Source organism: Dama dama, chromosome 23 (assembly GCF_033118175.1).
Source record: "Dama dama isolate Ldn47 chromosome 23, ASM3311817v1, whole genome shotgun sequence".
NCBI classification, from domain to species: Eukaryota; Metazoa; Chordata; class Mammalia; order Artiodactyla; family Cervidae; genus Dama; species Dama dama.
Window position 1 is genome coordinate 21,861,544 of NC_083703.1, and position 16,796 is coordinate 21,878,339.

At 37.9% G+C, this 16,796-nt stretch overlaps 1 protein-coding gene across 3 annotated transcripts in view; it reads left to right on the forward strand.

The window, feature by feature from the left end:
* The window catches only part of MALRD1 (MAM and LDL receptor class A domain containing 1), a 522,662-nt gene that overhangs the window by 23,867 nt on the left and 481,999 nt on the right, over positions 1 to 16,796 (forward strand). For all 3 annotated transcript variants that reach the window (XM_061126168.1, XM_061126170.1, XM_061126169.1), the window contains exons 5-7: positions 4,753 to 4,843; positions 15,328 to 15,429; positions 16,018 to 16,164. In XM_061126168.1, coding sequence (XP_060982151.1) covers positions 4,753 to 4,843; positions 15,328 to 15,429; positions 16,018 to 16,164 — 340 coding nt within the window. The remainder of the gene's footprint in view (positions 1 to 4,752; positions 4,844 to 15,327; positions 15,430 to 16,017; positions 16,165 to 16,796) is intronic.

Sequence of the window (16,796 nt, forward strand, 5' to 3'; positions counted from 1 at the left end):
CTCTTAAAATGTTTGAGGTGAAAGGAATTTGTCTCATGTTTTCCACTGCATCAGTGCAGGCCATACCTCGGTTATGTGATGGTGTCAAACTTCTAACTTCATTATCCCTGTTGTGATCTGCTTTTATTTTGCTACTTTGCTGCTGTTTTCTTTATTTTGGCTGTGCCCCTGAGGCACTCAGGATCTTAGTTGCTTAATCAGAGATCAAATCCTTGCCCCCTGCAGTGGAAGCACAGAGTCCTAACCACTGGACTGCCAGGGAAGTCCCTATCTTTTTTTGTTTTTTTTTTACTTCACTTAACAGAAAAAAATGAGGTGGGTATTTGGAAAAATGTTTTTTGCCAAAGCTTTGGAGAAAACAAAGAATGTTAATCACTGCTCTTAGATACACAATTACGATATCACGAACAGCCTCTGACTACAGGGCCTGGTTTTTAAAAAAATTATCATGGGTTTCCACGTTCTTTAAGGGCTTCCTTGGTGGCTCAGACAGTAAAGAGCCAGCCTGTAGTGCGGGAGACCTAGGTTCGATCCCTGGGTTGGGAAGGTCCGAGAAAGAAATGGTAACTCACTCCAGTATTCTTGCCTGGAAAATCCCATGGATGGAGGACCCTGGCAGGCTACAGTCCATGGGGGTCGCAAAGAGCTGGACATGACTGAGCAACTTCACTCACTTTCTACATTCTTTAGATAGTTCACCCATCCCCCTTTTCAGGATCCCAACCAAAATCCCTGGAAACTTTTTGTTTAAACACATTTAACTGGATTATCTCCTTGTACCTTGCAGGTCTTTTGTTTCCTAGCTACATAGACCCACAAGTAATTTCCCTACAATTAGAGAAGCAGTTCTTTTTCCTAAGAAAACCTTTGCTTTTTCAGTACCAGTGGGCTTAAATGACGGCCGATTTTCATACTAGCTTCTCTTCAGTTATACCAAGTTAATCTATAATTTAACTGAATCAAATAAATAAAGACACATGTTGCAAACTCTGAGGAGAGGCCTGAAGGTAAGAAGGTAATTTAAAAGCTACTTCAGGGACTTCCCTGGGTGGTCCAGTGGTTAAGATTCCACCCTTCCAATGCAGGGGGCCTGTGGTTCAATCCCTGGGAAGGGAGCTAGATTCCACATATTGCACCTAAGAACTTGCATGCCACAACTGAGGCCTGGCAAAGCCAAATAAATAACATAAAAGCTACTTCATTAGATCAGGTGTGAAGATGTAGGAGTGGAAATAGCAACAGAAAGGAAAGAGGATTTAATTGGACACGGCTGGAGGAGAAAGTGATTCCAAAGGTCAGTTTGGAGTTTTGAGCATTGCAGATGGCAGTCTCCTGGTACCATTTTTCAGAGGATGAGCGTCAGGGCAGAGGTCCAGAGGAAAGAACATCTTGAATTAGAAGTGGCTTCGTGTCACCTGACAAAATTTTCAACAGATGGTAGAGATGGGGAAGGAAAGCTCAAGAGAAAGAGGTTGACATTCCTGATGTAAACATGTATTTATCAGCTTGGGTGACAGTTAAAGCCCTGAAGATGAATGGGTTTGCAGGGAGAGCGTGAAGGAGGAGAGAGACTGGTGATTAGTCAACACTTATTTCCACTTTTCTCTTTAAATGTGGCTGCTCCAAGTACTTTATGACACTTTGAAATCCTAGTATCCAACAAAGGAAACTATAAGCAAGGTGAAAAGACAGCCTTCAGAATGGGAGAAAATAATAGCAAACGAAATAACAGACAAAGGATTAATTTCAAAAATATACAAGCAACTCCTGAAGCTCAATTCCAGAAAAATAAATGACCCAATCAAAAAATGGGCCAAAGAACTAAACAGACATTTCTCCAAAGAAGACATACAGATGGCTAACAAACACATGAAAAGATGCTCAACATCACTCATTATCAGAGAAATGCAAATGAAAACCACAATGAGGTACCATTACACGCCAGTCAGGATGGCTGCTATCCAAAAGTCTACAAGCAATAAATGCTGGAGAGGGTGTGGAGAAAAGGGAACCCTCTTACACTGTTGGTGGGAATGCAAACTAGTACAGCCGCTATGGAGAACAGTGTGGAGATTGACCCAGCAATCCCACTCCTGGGCATACACACTGAGGAAACCAGATCTGAAAGAGACACATGCTCCCCAATGTTCATCGCAGCACTGTTTATAATAGCCAGGACATGGAAGCAACCTAGATGCCCATCAGCAGACGAATGGATAAGGAAGCTATGGTACATATACACCATGGAATATTACTCAGCCATTAAAAAGAATTCATTTGAATCAGTTCTAATGAGATGGATGAAACTGGAGCCCCTTATACAGAGTGAAGTAAGCCAGAAAGACAAAGACCAATACAGTGTACTAACGCATATATATATGGAATATAAAAAGATGGTAACGATAACCCTATATGCAAAACAGAAAAAGAGACACAGATGTACAGAAGAGACTTTTGGACTCTGGGAGAAGGCGAGGGTGGGATGTTCTGAGAGAATAGCATTGAAACAAGTATACTATCAAGGGTGAAACAGATCACCAGCCCAGGTTGGATGCATGAGACTAGTGCTCAGGGCTGGTGCACTGGGAAGACCCAGAGGAATGAGGTGGGGAGGGAGGGGCGAGGGGGGATCGGGATGGGGAACACATGTAAATCCATGGCTGATTCATGTCAATGTATGGCAAAAACCACTACAATATTGTAAAGTATTTAGCCTTCAACTAATAAAAATAAATGAAAAAAAAAAAAAGAAATCCTAGTATCCAAATATTAATTTTTGGTTATCCTTGATCATTGTAATACTATAGAAATATTTTCAATTATACTAAAATAATTGCATTTCAACCAAAAAAGTTTTTTTAAAAAAAATGTGGCTGCTATAGGTAAGTGTTCAGTTCAGCAGGAACTAGGGAATGTCTCTATGTGAATAGACTTTCAAGAAGCATAAAGTTAATCTGTGCAGAGTAGATTTTTAATTAGTAAATACTATATAGTAGCTTAAATATTTTAATAACTCTATGCCATATTAGCTGACATTTAATGCCAACTATATAGGTCAAGTGCAGTTGTATAAGTGATGACTCTTTTGTTACCTTGCATACACCTTATCATATAGGTGATAACTATTCTTATCAGTACCTTTTTACAAAGAAATAAACTGAGGCACAGAAGTGTTAAGTAACTTCTCCAGGGTCTTCCTGCTGGAAAGTGGTGTATCTGGGATCTAAATTCAAGTAATCTGATTCCAAATATACACTTCAATGACTATGCTATGGAGGCTTCTTAGGTGGCGTAGTGGTAAGGAATCTGCTTCGCAATGCAGGAGACATGGGTTCGATCCCCGGGTCGGGAAGATCTCCTGGAGCGGGAAATGGCAACCCACTCCAGTATTCTTGCCTGAAGAATCCCATGGACAGAGGAGCCTGGCAGGCTACAGTCCATGAGGTCACAGAGAGTCAGACATGACTGAGCACACACACTATGCTATGGTACCTTCATGTGAAACCATCTCTACATCACAATCTTTGACAGACTTTTTCCATCATGGTCCTGACTTGTAAGTAGTCCCATGGTTATTCTAATTTATGTGAAGAAGGATGACTTTCTTAGGGCTGCATGTGGACAGTTCACTGGGTACATTATGGATGTTTTTCATCACGTTTTTAATAGACTAGTAGACAATCTCTGGCTTGAAAGGAAATATATTAGAACATAATGTTGTACAGGAACAAAAGAAAATGCAGGACAGCAAAATGATCTGCTAGGGTTTGTGATACAGACCAATTGTTAAGCTAAGAAGCAGTGTGGCGTCTTGAAATAATGTTTACGTTATGAACAAGGCTGAGTTGTGCACACAAGTTTAATGCATCCATGAATTAAGCCTCACACATTAGTGAAGACAGGAGAATACTCTCCATCAATACAGCAATGTTTTATTGATTTAAGTAATTAGGATTACTTGATCTTTCCAAGTGTCTCAGATTCATTATGCTAGAGTATTTCCTCTTGGTGGAGACTTGGGCTGGCCTCACATCACAGTACAATATTCGGTCATTTTAATAGTAAGTCACTGAACAATGATGTCCAGTCAGTGTCCCAAGCTATGTTTAGATAATGGCAGAAAATGTGCAGGAGGATAGCACAAGGACATTGAAGATGGGGCTGCAAGTAAAATTCAGAGAACCAGAGGTAATGACTTGATCTGCTCTTTATTTTTGCTTAATGATGCAAAATGCCGAGAACCAGAGCTTAAGCTGGAGTGAGGCTCCCGGAACTGGTAAATGCTAAGTAGTGTGAATGCATAGGGACCAAACATGGAAGATGATATAGGGAAGAAACCAGGTGACTGTTGACTCATTTCACAAATGTGTTACCCAACCTGTTCTAAACATGTGAGATACAGAGAAGACTACATTTTTTGGTTCAGGTGTGTTTTGTTTGTTTGTTTTGTTTTTAAACTTTTTATTTTGTATGGGAGTATAGCTGATTAAAAATGTTGTGATAGTTTCAGGTGGTCAGGTGGTATGGCTGACTAGCCATACATATACATGCATCTAATCTCCCTCCAACTCCCCTCCCATCCTGGCATTTTTTTGTTCTTCAAAATATAGATCTCTCTCCATTTGGAGTTGGCATGGTCACCCATGTGCTTCTAGGAAGTATCATGTTTCTTTTATTTGTAGACTCTGTGCTACAAGACTGTGAGACAATACTGTTGCTTGTTCTTTATTTTTGTTTATTTTTCTTGTCCAGATTGTTTTTCAAGGCCAGATGATTTCAGCTCAGGATGAAGTCATAGCTATCGATGATATATCTTTCAGCTCAGGTTGCTTGCCAGCAGATGGTAAGATATTTTTCTCATTCTGATTCTTATTGTATAATAAATTCAGTTCAGTTTAAACATTGGGTAATGATTTTGATCTACTCTTATTTTTGCTTAATGTTTTAGAGTGAGCTATTTACTACTGTCTTTATACACTGTGGTCAATGACTGGATTTGTGCTAGAGGTGACCACAGGCTACTATAAAGAACTGAAGTGTGTAATTTAGTCTCAAATTTGGAACCCTGTAGCAGTATTTACACTGTTTGGTTAAATCTTACCCAGAGAATTCTATGCCTGCTAGGATATCAGGAGAAAACTGGCCCCCATTGATTTGAAACTGTCTTCTTGGAGAATCAATTTAACTAAGCCACTGAAAGACACAAATGGAGAAGTATATTAGTTATAATCTATTTTCTATTTAGACTGAAACAACTAGATCAATAAACCACACATCATATCTAAAAAATTATCCATATCAGTCCTGTGATTACATTAACTGTGTAATATTCAATTCACCATTCACATTGTTCTCAATAGGAAAGTTCAATGTTTAAAATATAGGTTGGTAAGGATGAAATTCAGTTCAGTTCATTTCAGCGGCTCAGTCGTGTCTGACTCTTTGCGACCTCATGAATCGCAGCACTTGTCTCATATGCCATAATCACATTTATTTGATATATTTGAGTATAGATATTTGATAGAATTTTTTCCTTTTGAAATTTTATTATGTTATGGTAGAATCAAGAAAGCTATTTTGTAGAGAGGGTTCTGAGTTCTAGTTGGATAAAAAGAAATGGTAGTTGTGGTTAAAATCAAAATGTTCCAGTAACAGAAGAAATGTGGTCAAGAAAAAAATGTTCCAGTCTACCTAAGAGAGACCAAGGAAACTTGTTAAAGGATGTTTGCGTTGTGCTTTGATGCTTAAAAAGCACTTCTGCTATTATAAGAGCTTACAAGTTTGTGTCTCTTGTCACTCAAATCAAGGTAAATTTATAGAAGCTAATGACAGCCCCTCTAAACATGGAACACACAAAGTTCTCTTTCATCTTTATATTTTCAGTTCTCTGTATATATTAGTAAGAAATCATGATAGAATAAATTGAAATATAGATAAGTGAAATGTAGAACTTTAAAGGAACAGACTGTAACCTCCACCCATTCCTAGAAGTAAATAAGCATTATTATTATTTAAGCATTATTATTAAGCACATCAGTGACTTTTCACTAAAAGAAGATAATGTTCCTTAGATTTATCAGAAGGGAAGTAATATGCCAGTAGAGAATACATTGTCAACTCCAGGCAACGCCTGATCTGCCATTCAAAACTCCCCTAATAATCTCTTTCCTGTAACCCTGCATGGTTGTTTCTGAACCAGAGCACAGTCCACTTACACTTAATTTTTAATGAAACATCTAGTCCCTGACCCTGATCACTTCAGCAGGGACATTATATATCTCAGTTTAATAGTTTCTACAGAAATTGAGGTCTGCCAGACAAAATGATCCCTAATAGTTGTATTTATTGCCCAGTCTGGCTGATCACCCTCAAAGGAGAACAAAGCCATGAAATCAGCTGTTGACGGGACTTCCTGGACCATCAGGGAGTTAGGAAATGGCTGTTGCCATTGAAACTGTTTACACAGCAAATTTACAGAGGAAAATGCTTGGGTTGTGCTTGGGACCTGAGAATGCTTGTAGTAGGACTCTGCTCTCATTTCAGACATGAACTTACCTCTTCATCTTCAGCTCTGGGAAGCAAAGCCATTTCTCTAAGTACCCATGACCCATACACTAGGACAAAGGCCTGTGTAGATGGGCCATAATTGTTACTCAGAAGACAAATGCCAGATTTTTAGTAAGCACTTGAACTCCTTAAAATCACTATAGAAACAGAAAACGCAGTAATAGTGGGAGTGAGTGCATCAGATACTTGGACATTCAAAGAAAAGTTGTGGTCATATAGAAAAATACTGCCACCGACAATTTCTAAGAATAGTTCTAGATAGTGTTATCACCATATTGTTCTGAGGTGATGTGGAAATAAAGTTTGATGAAGATGAGACATGGATTTTAAAGCTCAATTATTGGGTAGGGCTTTTACATGATTGTTACATTTATAAAGATTATAAGATAAAGCTCTAGAGAAGACAACTTTGAAATCCATGACTGAAGTCTTCAATAAATATGGAAATCAGACCTCCTGCATGGATGACCCAGGGCTGTAAGTTAAATGTCGTGAGCCGAGATGTTTTTACAACATGGAAGAATAAATCACTGTATGGAAGCAATATTGGGGATTTAGAAGGATGATGACTTTAATTTTTGGCCTTGTGTTTTATGGGGCATTGGAAAAAGATATCTCCCCTTGGGGAAAGCTGCAGAGTGAGTGGTTTCCTTTTAGAGAAATTCCATACTCAGGTAAGGTCACAGAGTGTTCTTTGAATCTTTGAAGGTGAGGGTGCACGGGTTTTGTTTTTTATTTTTCAAATAGAATGAAGATTGAAGGCATATTTAAACTTTTGGGAGGAAAACACAGCAGCATGAGGACTAATAATGGAGACAAAGGATAAAGCATTATGGGATAGGATTGGCATTCAGATGGAGTTACATTTTATAAATGGTGGGACTGTGTAAAATTAGGTGGCATTAAATTTTCAGATGAGACTCTCCAGTCAGATTCAGGCACTGACAGACTATATCTAATTAATCATCAGAATCACGTAAAAGAGTGATTGATTCTGGGATTCATTCCAGTCCTGCTAGATGGGAATCACTGAGGATGGGGCCTACATTTAAATAATGTCCTTAGGAAATTTTTGTGAAGTCAGCCAATTCTAGGTTTAAGAACAGAACTAGCTTTGGGAACCGTGAGACCTAGTCTTGTGTTGATTTTTTGCATTTGGCAGTGACTGCCCTGGAGTAGGGTTCTGGATGACTAGAGTCAATGGTTTCAGTTTCATGTGGTCCTGGTGGTGATGGCCAAGGCAGGAGAAGCAGGCAGAGCCAACCCAACACCTTCTGGACATTTCCATGAGAAAATCCTATTCCAATGGAAAATAGGGTTGGATATGCATTGGGATGCAAGAAAGCAGAAAAGTCTGAGATTTTTGCTTTTGTTCAGATGACTTAATAGGCTTCCCTGATAGCTCAGTTGGTAAAGAATACGCCTGCAATCCAGGAGACCTCAGTTCAATTCCTGGGCTGGGAAGATCCCATGGAGAAGGGATAGGCTACCCACTCCAGTGTTTTGGGGCTTCCCTTGTGGCTCAGCTGGTAAAGAATCTGCCTGCAATGCGGGAGACCTGGGTTCCATCCCTGGGTTGGGAAGATCACCTGGAGAAGGAAAGGTTACCCCCCTCCAGTATTCTGGCCTAGAAAATTCCATGGAATGCTTAGTCCATGGTGTTGCAGAGTCAGGCATGACTGAGTGACTTTCACTTGTTAGATGACAAGGAGGAGATAGATAGTCATGGCATAGATTCTTCAACTCTGATACTGCTATATTCAAGGACTAAGGGGTTTCCTTGCTATTTGCCTCATGCTTGCCATCTTATGCTTCTGGAATAACCTCTCTCATTCAGGATAGGAAGAAGGAAGGAATGGCATAGGAAATAGTTTTGGACATGTAGTTCATCAGCTATATGATCATCAGGCAGATAACCTTGGTTGCTAGGGAGGCTAAGAAAACTGAGTGTTTAAATTTGGCCTCTGTAATAAAGGAAGGCAAGGAGAACAGATTTATAAGTTGAGTGAGCATCCATTTGCTACAGAAACTCAACATTAGCATATTTAGAATTAAATTCCAATTTTCTTTCAAACTCTGTTTCTTTTCCTATGTTCCCTAATCTAGTCATTGATGTCTGTTTGGTCTTACATTAGAAGCCAAGGATTCTTCAGTCCTTCTTCCCCTTTCTCACCTCCACATTAATTTGGTGCAAAACATTATTGAGAGTGTGTTCTGATATTTCTCCAATTGTCTCTACATATTTATCATTATTATTCATCCAACTCTGATTTTGTTTGTCCCGCATATTTTTTTGTCTTGGATTTTGAAAATTCCAGTTTCAGTCTATTCCGCTCCACTAATCACTACTACCTGCTCTCCACCAGTTTGTACTTTCTAACATCCAACTGCGACCAATCTCTACTTTATTTAAATCCCTCAGTAACTCTCATTGCCTTCAGAATGGAATTCAAATTTTTTTGGCATGACATAAGCTCACCAGGATCCTGCTCTTACACACCAGCCCAACTTCTTCCTTCTTAATTCCCCCAAGAATTCCCATATTCTGACCCAAAAGAGCTACTCGTGAGTCCAGTGTTATCTCCTTTTTTGTGTATCTTTGCAAACATTGCTCCCTCTGCTTATTTCATAAATTTTTTTTTTTTGACCTGTCCTGCTACTAGATATCCTTTCAGACTGAGTCAGGGTGTGTTTTCTGAGAAGCCTCCTCTTATAGAAAATGCCCCCGTACTCCCAGTCGCTGTACATACGTACGCACACAGTATTGATTTACCTCCACAGCTAAATGCTGAGAATTGAATAATAGATTGAACAAAGAGTATGTGAAATTATTTAAATATCAAGTCTTTGGGATTTTGGATGAATTCCTTTTTCTGCTGAGCCACAAGCATCATTCCATAAAAAGCAGATTTAATAAAATATCTTGGGAATATATCTAGCAGTACTTACACTTATGCTAAGAATATTATGTTATTTTTTAGGTTTTGTTTCAGTATCAAAAATAAAGATATGTCTTCGAAATAATGAGATTTTTATCAGGATGATTTAAGCTGAGGCAAATATTTACCATGGTTTAGTAGAAACATTGTGTTTTTTGTCATTTTACAGCAGACATATAGCATTTGGAAATGAGTCCACTTGAAAGTGAATGCTGTAATAAGTCTTTTGGTGGTCATTTTGATTTATAGAAATGGTTCTGTTTAAGATATATAGGTTTCCTGACGAGACTTCTCTATTTTCTTCTTCAAACTAGTGTGCTTTCAAAAATTTGTTTTGATTTTTTTTTTTCCTTTTGAGACAAGGAAACAATTCTATTACCATGTTTTTATTTTCTCTGTTTTGATGCTTTGATACCTAGTGTCTTGCTGATCACAGAGGGTCTGTCTCTTCCAGAGTGAGCCAATTCCTAGAGACAGTAAACTAGCTCATCTTACAGTGTATTTTTCAAATCGACAGCTGCCTCTTTAGGCTTTCACACTCTGTGTCACTAGTTACCTGCCTTAATCAGCCCAAGGGCAGTGCATGTTTTCTAAGGCAGTAGTTTAAAAAAAGTTTTCATAGGCTGGATGGCTTAAGGTGGTGTAGTGGTAAAGAACCTGCCTGCCAATGCATGAGACATAGAGGACATGGGTTTGATCCCTGGGTCAGGAAGATCCCCTGGAGGAGGATATGACAACCCACTCCAGTATTCTTGCCTGGAGAATCCAGTGGACAGAAGAAGCTGGCGGGCTACAGTCCATAGGGTCACACAGATTCAGATGCGACTGAAGAGACTAAGAATGCACAAACGGATGGCTTAAAGCAACAGAAATTTCATTCTCGTGATTCAGAAGGCTGGAAATCCAAGATCGAGGGGTCACCAAGTTTGTTTTTTTTTTGCATTTTTTCCCCCATGATGTGGATGACTGTCTTCTCCCTGGTCTTCATTTGGTCTTCTTTCTCTGTGTGTCCTCGTCCTGAACGTCTCTTCTTATAAGGACACCAATCATATTGGACTAGAGCCCACCAATATGACCACACTTTACCTTAACTACCTCTTTATAGACCCTATCTCCAAATACGGTCACATTCTGAGTTACTAAGTGTTTGGACTTGAACATATGAATTGGTGGTGGTGGGTAGAGTTCAACCCATCAGAGCAACTAGGGACAGCCCTGACTGACTAAATGAAACATTGATGGATTTTCAGACCATGGCTCTATGTTTGTCAAAACACACAGAAATAAATACCAGAAATGTTTATTGTTTAGGTTTTTTTAAATTAAAAAGAAATAGTAACTTTTAACATTTGGGAAAATTCTGATCATGAGAAATCCACCAGATAGCTTTTTCTTGTTCTTATATTTTATTTTACCACATAGATTATTATGTGTACTATTATCTTTAGGAAAAAAGACAAACTATTTATCTCTATTTTTTACTATAGAAGTATAAACATCTCTATAAAAGTGATAGATATAGGTATTATCATGGTTTCTGAAGGTTTTCAAGTTGGACAATGAAACTAAATTCCTTTTATAACATTAAAGAAATATTTTAGATTATTTCCATGCTTTCAGATAGTAAGTATCTAACCACTGCCCTTCCCAAGACAGGGGTATTCACTGTGCGTTTATTAGAAGGAAGATCTGTTTAGGCTTTGCCAAAATAGCAAATGTGAAAAAAGATCAGTGTTTGTGACTAAATAAGAATATGCTTAATCACTGATTCTTAAATAACATTGATTCTTGAACAAATTGCTCACTATGTATTTTTATAAAGATTGCATGATATAGCTCACAATCAGAATATCGTGAATATTCTGTAAATATTTTTAGGTTGGTTTGCCAGGATTTTGCCTTAGTCTCATTTATAAACATTCCAAGTACACAAGTTATCTCTTGATGAAAACCTGAATAATGCTTATATATTATCTAGTTAAATAAGCTTTATTTGACTAGTTACCTTTTTATCTTATTAATTTCTAGCTACCTTTTAAGATCTAATTACTATTCATTGAAATTCATTACTGATTTAAGAAAACTGATAAAGAAATTGTCAAAAACCCCTGGAGTCAAAAGTAGATGTCAATTATAACTTTTGCAGCAGTAGCCTTGAGGCTTGGACTTCACTCTCTACCATCTGAGGGAGTCTGGTCAATTTCATGTAACCTGTTTGCACAAGATAAGATTTGAAGGATGGCAGGCTTTGCACATGTGGCTTCATTGGTATAGAGACTTTGAAATTGTTGACAAAGCTTCATCCTGCTGATTGTACATCATTGATGGAGAATTCTAAAATGTCGAAGATAATTTTCTATAGCTGGATTGTGGTGCAATATAAGAATTAAAGGGAGAGAAGATGGAGAGGGAGAAAATTGAGTATGAATATAAATATAGGTGACATCTTTAAATAGCTTTGAGCTCTGAAATAGAATATGCTAAAACAAAAAGCTGTTCAGGAAATTAATCGATTGACAATTTATTGCACCCCTCCCCCATGTCATTGTTTTTGTGGTTGCCAATTCCATTTGGTTTCTGGACTCCAAAATCACTGCAGATGGTGACTGCAGCCATGAAATTAAAAGACTCTTACTCCTTGGAAGGAAAGTTATGACCAACCTAGACAGCATATTAAAAAGCAGAGACATTACTTTGCCAACAAAGGTCCGTCTAGTCAAGGCTATGGTTTTTCCAGTGGTCATGTATGGATGTGAGTTGAACTATAAAGAAAGCTGAGTGCCAAAGAATTGATGCTTTTGAACTGTGGTGTTGGAGAAGACTCTTGAGAGTCCCTTGGATTGCAAGGAGATCCAACCAGTCCATCTTAAAGGAGATCAATCCTGGGTGTTCATTGGAAGGACTGATGTTGAAGCTGCAACTCCAATACTTTGGCCACCTGATGTGAAGAGCTGAGTCATTTGAAAAGACCCTGACGCTGGGAAAGATTGAGGGCAGGAGGAGAAGGGGACGACAGAGAATGAGATGTTTGGATGGCATCACCAACTCGATGGACGTGCGTTTGGGTAAACTCCAGGAGTTGGTGATGGACAGGGAGGCCTGGCATGCTGCGGCTCATGGGGTCGCAAAGAGTCGGACATGACTGAGCGACTGAACTGAACTGAATTGAACTGAACTGAATTCCATTTGGGGGACTAAAGGTAGTAAAAGTGGTGAACATTGGTGAAAGATAATACCAATTGATACAACCTGCATTTTAAATTCCATGCATGAGAATTCTCTGGTGGTCCAGTGGTTGAGACTTTGCCTTCTCCTCTAGGGGGCACGTGTTTGATCCCTGGTCGGGAGCTAAGAGCCCACCTGCCTCGTGGCCAAAAAACCAAAATATAAACAACAGAAACAATGTTGTAACAAATTCAACAAAGACTTTAAATATGATCCACATCAAAAAATTTTTTTAAAAATTCTGTGCAATTTATACTTGACTGTTTTGCTATTTTTGTTTACAGCACTTTTGTGTGTATTGTTTTGTACAAATAATGAAAAATTAGACATTATATACAACATCTAATTGAACTATGGCAAATATTTAATTATGGACCTCGAGGGGTAGAAGATATGTAGCTCTTATATGAATCTACAAAAATTACTGTTTTAATTGTTTCACGGTAATTGTTATTGTGCAATCTTCACTTCATTTATTGCCCACACTCCCTTAATTGCATATACAGTTTTATTTTCCTTGAATCTTACGTTCAAGAAGCTTTGCATATTCATCATTTGTTAGCTTCCATTATGAGAAACCAGATTAAGGATGTTATGCATAAATCATTTTCATAACCAATTGGTTCAATTTTATTTCCAATAAAAATACAAACAATTTAGATAGAGTCTGCACTATTTTAAAACATTTCATTGAATAGGTCTTAGGTCATTCATTTATCCATTCATTAAACAAGTACATATTGAACATCTATGTTACATTAAGAATTTTTCTAGATGCGTGGGAGAAGCAGTTAAAAAAAAAAGTAATCCCTGAGTTCATGGAATTTATATTTTAATCAGACAGTGAATGAAATTAAGCAAGTAAATAGAAAAAGGTATTTTATGTCAAGTGATGATATGTGCTATGTGACAATAAAACAGCAGAAAATTGAGAAGGGAATGCCCAGGTAAAGGGGAAATGAAGTTTTAAGTAGAGTTTTAAAGTTTTAAGTAGATCACACACATGGAGAATGTATGTGTGTGTGTGTGTGTGTATATATTTTTCTTTTTTTTTGGCTCAGAAAATAAGATGAAGGAACTAGCCATGTGTATATTGGAAGGAAGCCATGTGTAAATGTAGAAGTCCCGAGGCAAAAGTAAGCCTGGTTTGTGTGAGGATCGTGCAAAGGAATTTTGCATCTACTTCTTGTAGGACAGGATCCCATGTGATGTTCTTGAGCAGAGGAAACAAGATCTGACTCGCTACTTGATTTAGCTTTAACATGTTCTGGTGGTGCACCAGTGCCCATAGATGAGGGTGATAAGCTGGCACAGGCAGAGAGGGATATCATTTGATGTCAAAAGATTCAAAAGTCAAATATGTAGGAAGGTGAGAAATCTCCATACTGCTTTACACAGTGGCGGCATCAGTTTCCATTCCCACCAAAAGTGTACGAGGGTTCTCTTCTCACCACATCCTTGCCAACATTTGTTATCCGTGTTCTTTCTGATGGAAGTCATTCTGGCTAGTGTATGGTGATATCTAATTGTGGTTTTGATTTGCATTTCCCTGACGATTAGTGATGTTGAGCATCTTTTCATGACCTGTTGGCCGTCTGCATTTCCCCTTTGAAAAAAGTGTGTATTCATTTCTTTTGCCCATTTTTTAACCTGGTCATTTGATTGGTTTTTTGTTGTTGAGTTGTGTTGCTGTTTATATATTTTGGACATTAACCCCTTATCAGTAATCGTTTGCAAAATTTTTTTCCCATTTCCATGGTCTCTTTTGCTGTACAAAAGCTTAATTAATTAAAAGTTTAATTGGGTCCCATTTGTTTATTTTTGCTTTTACTTTCTTCACTTTAGGAGATGGATCATTGCTGTGATTTATGTCAAAGAGTGCTCTGCCTATGTTTCCTCTAGGAGTTTTATTGTATCTGGTCTTACATTCAGGTCTTTAATCTATTTTGAGTTTATTTTTGTCTATGATATTAGAGAATGTTCTAATTTCATTCTTTTTTAACATGTAGCTGTCTAGCTTTCCCAATACTACTTATTGAAAAGTCTATATTTTCTTTACTGTATATTCTTGCCTCTTTTTGTGCTGAGTGAGAATTATCTGTGGAAGCAGGGGATAAAAGTACAATTCCACCATCTTCAAGTCTTGTGTTGGGAGGACTATGGGGGTGGGGGGAGTGGGCGGAAATAGACTCCATTTGAAAGAACTGCAGGGAAAGTAAATCCAGGGCAGACCCAGGTAAAGAGGGTACCACATGTTGTATTTGATACATGTACAATTATCAGCCTAATGATAGGCTGTTTGTTTACACATTAAGGCATGTAACCTACTTCACTGGAGACCTAGATGATTTGGCTTAGGGTCTTAGAAATCACCACAGAAATCTGATTAAAATCTAGAAGTACAGGCATGGTGGTTTTATTCTCTCTTCTCTTCTCTTCCTGAATCTCTTTCTCTGTCCATATAATGGTGTGATGCTGCCAGAGAGAAGAGTTGGCTTCAGCACTCTCTGTAGAACAAAGGTTAACCTTTTGAGGAATTCATGATCCTTTCTACTGATACCACATCTCACTTTTTGCTAATCTTTACATTTAACAGATGACATTTTGCCATGTCAAGAGGCATCAAATACCAAGAAGGAACTGTGTCATCCAGATAGAAGTCTCTGCAGATTTGATTCTACAGATGAAGGATTGAGGTGTAAGTGTAAAAACGAGATGCCTGCCTGCGATCCATGAGACTCAGACCCCAACAGAAATATCAAACCACTAGTAGGGGTACTCACTTGACAAGCTCTGTTGTCATCTGTGTCCTCGTTGTACCAGGAGTATCATTGGGGTTTTAGCTGGTTTGTAATTGGAAGTGTGTGGCTTATTAAAAAAAGTGAAAGATAGTAAATATATCAAGGTAATGTTTTAAAAAACAGTTGCTCTAAAAATCATGGAATTAAATACAATGTATCTTCTTTAAAATTTTAATGTGATTATGAATAGTAAATGATTTAAGCTAACTGAATTCCATAAAGTAGGTAAAGTCTGGTATTATGTTATATAAGAAAAAAAAAAAAAACACAATGGAAGCGTGGTAATGGTTCTCATTTGAGAAGATGCCTGTCTGGATCAAATTAAGAACTTTTAAAGAGAAGAGTTCACTCTAAGGCTTCTTGGTTTGAATTAGTGTATTTGTGTGTGTGTATGTGTTTAGCCTTGATTGCACCTGTAAACTTTGTTAAGCAGCGACTCCAATAGACTGTGATAGTCTCCCAACATCTTTTTCTCCCCTCTTCAGCGTGTCAAGCCTGTGGATTTGCATTTGACATGTGTGACTGGGTATCAGAAGCCACTGCTGGGCAAACTTCCTGGATGCGCACAAAAGCAAGAGAAATTCCTGTGTTAGAGTATACACCTCAACAAGATCAGAGCAGTGATGATGAAGGTAGCCAATACAAATCATATCAATTATACTTCCATTTTTACTTTTTTTAGTTTTTGCTCTAGAATCATAAAAATTTACAGTTACAACTAATCTAAGACTATTTTCAAATAACTCTATACTTTTCATGGGTAGTGCAAGGACCTTATTATAATAAAATACTCCTAATTCTTCCCTCAATTCTCTCATATTATTGATGTCATTCATTTCACTTAATTAGCAAATACATTAAGACTATTCCTGTTGTGAACAAACTTATTCTTTGATCAACTAAGCAAGCTGAAAATAAAATGTTTTGTTTTACATTCATTTGTTCCTTCTCTAATACTATTCCTTTCTTTATGTAGATCAGAGTTTCTGACCTGCGTCATTTTCCTTCTCTCTGAAGAATGCCTTCTAGCATTTCTTACAAAGCAAGTCTGGAGTATTTCAAAACTTTTGCTTGTCTTTGGTTGTCTGTAGTTTTTTAATATAATCATTTGCTTAGGTGTAGTTTCTTAGACATTTATCCTACTTGGTGTTTTCTGAGCTTCTAGGATCTGCACCTTGGTGTCTGTCTGACATTGATTTGGGGGAAAACTCTCAGTCATTGTTACTTCAAATGTTCATTTTCTTCCTGTCTCTCTTCTTCTCAT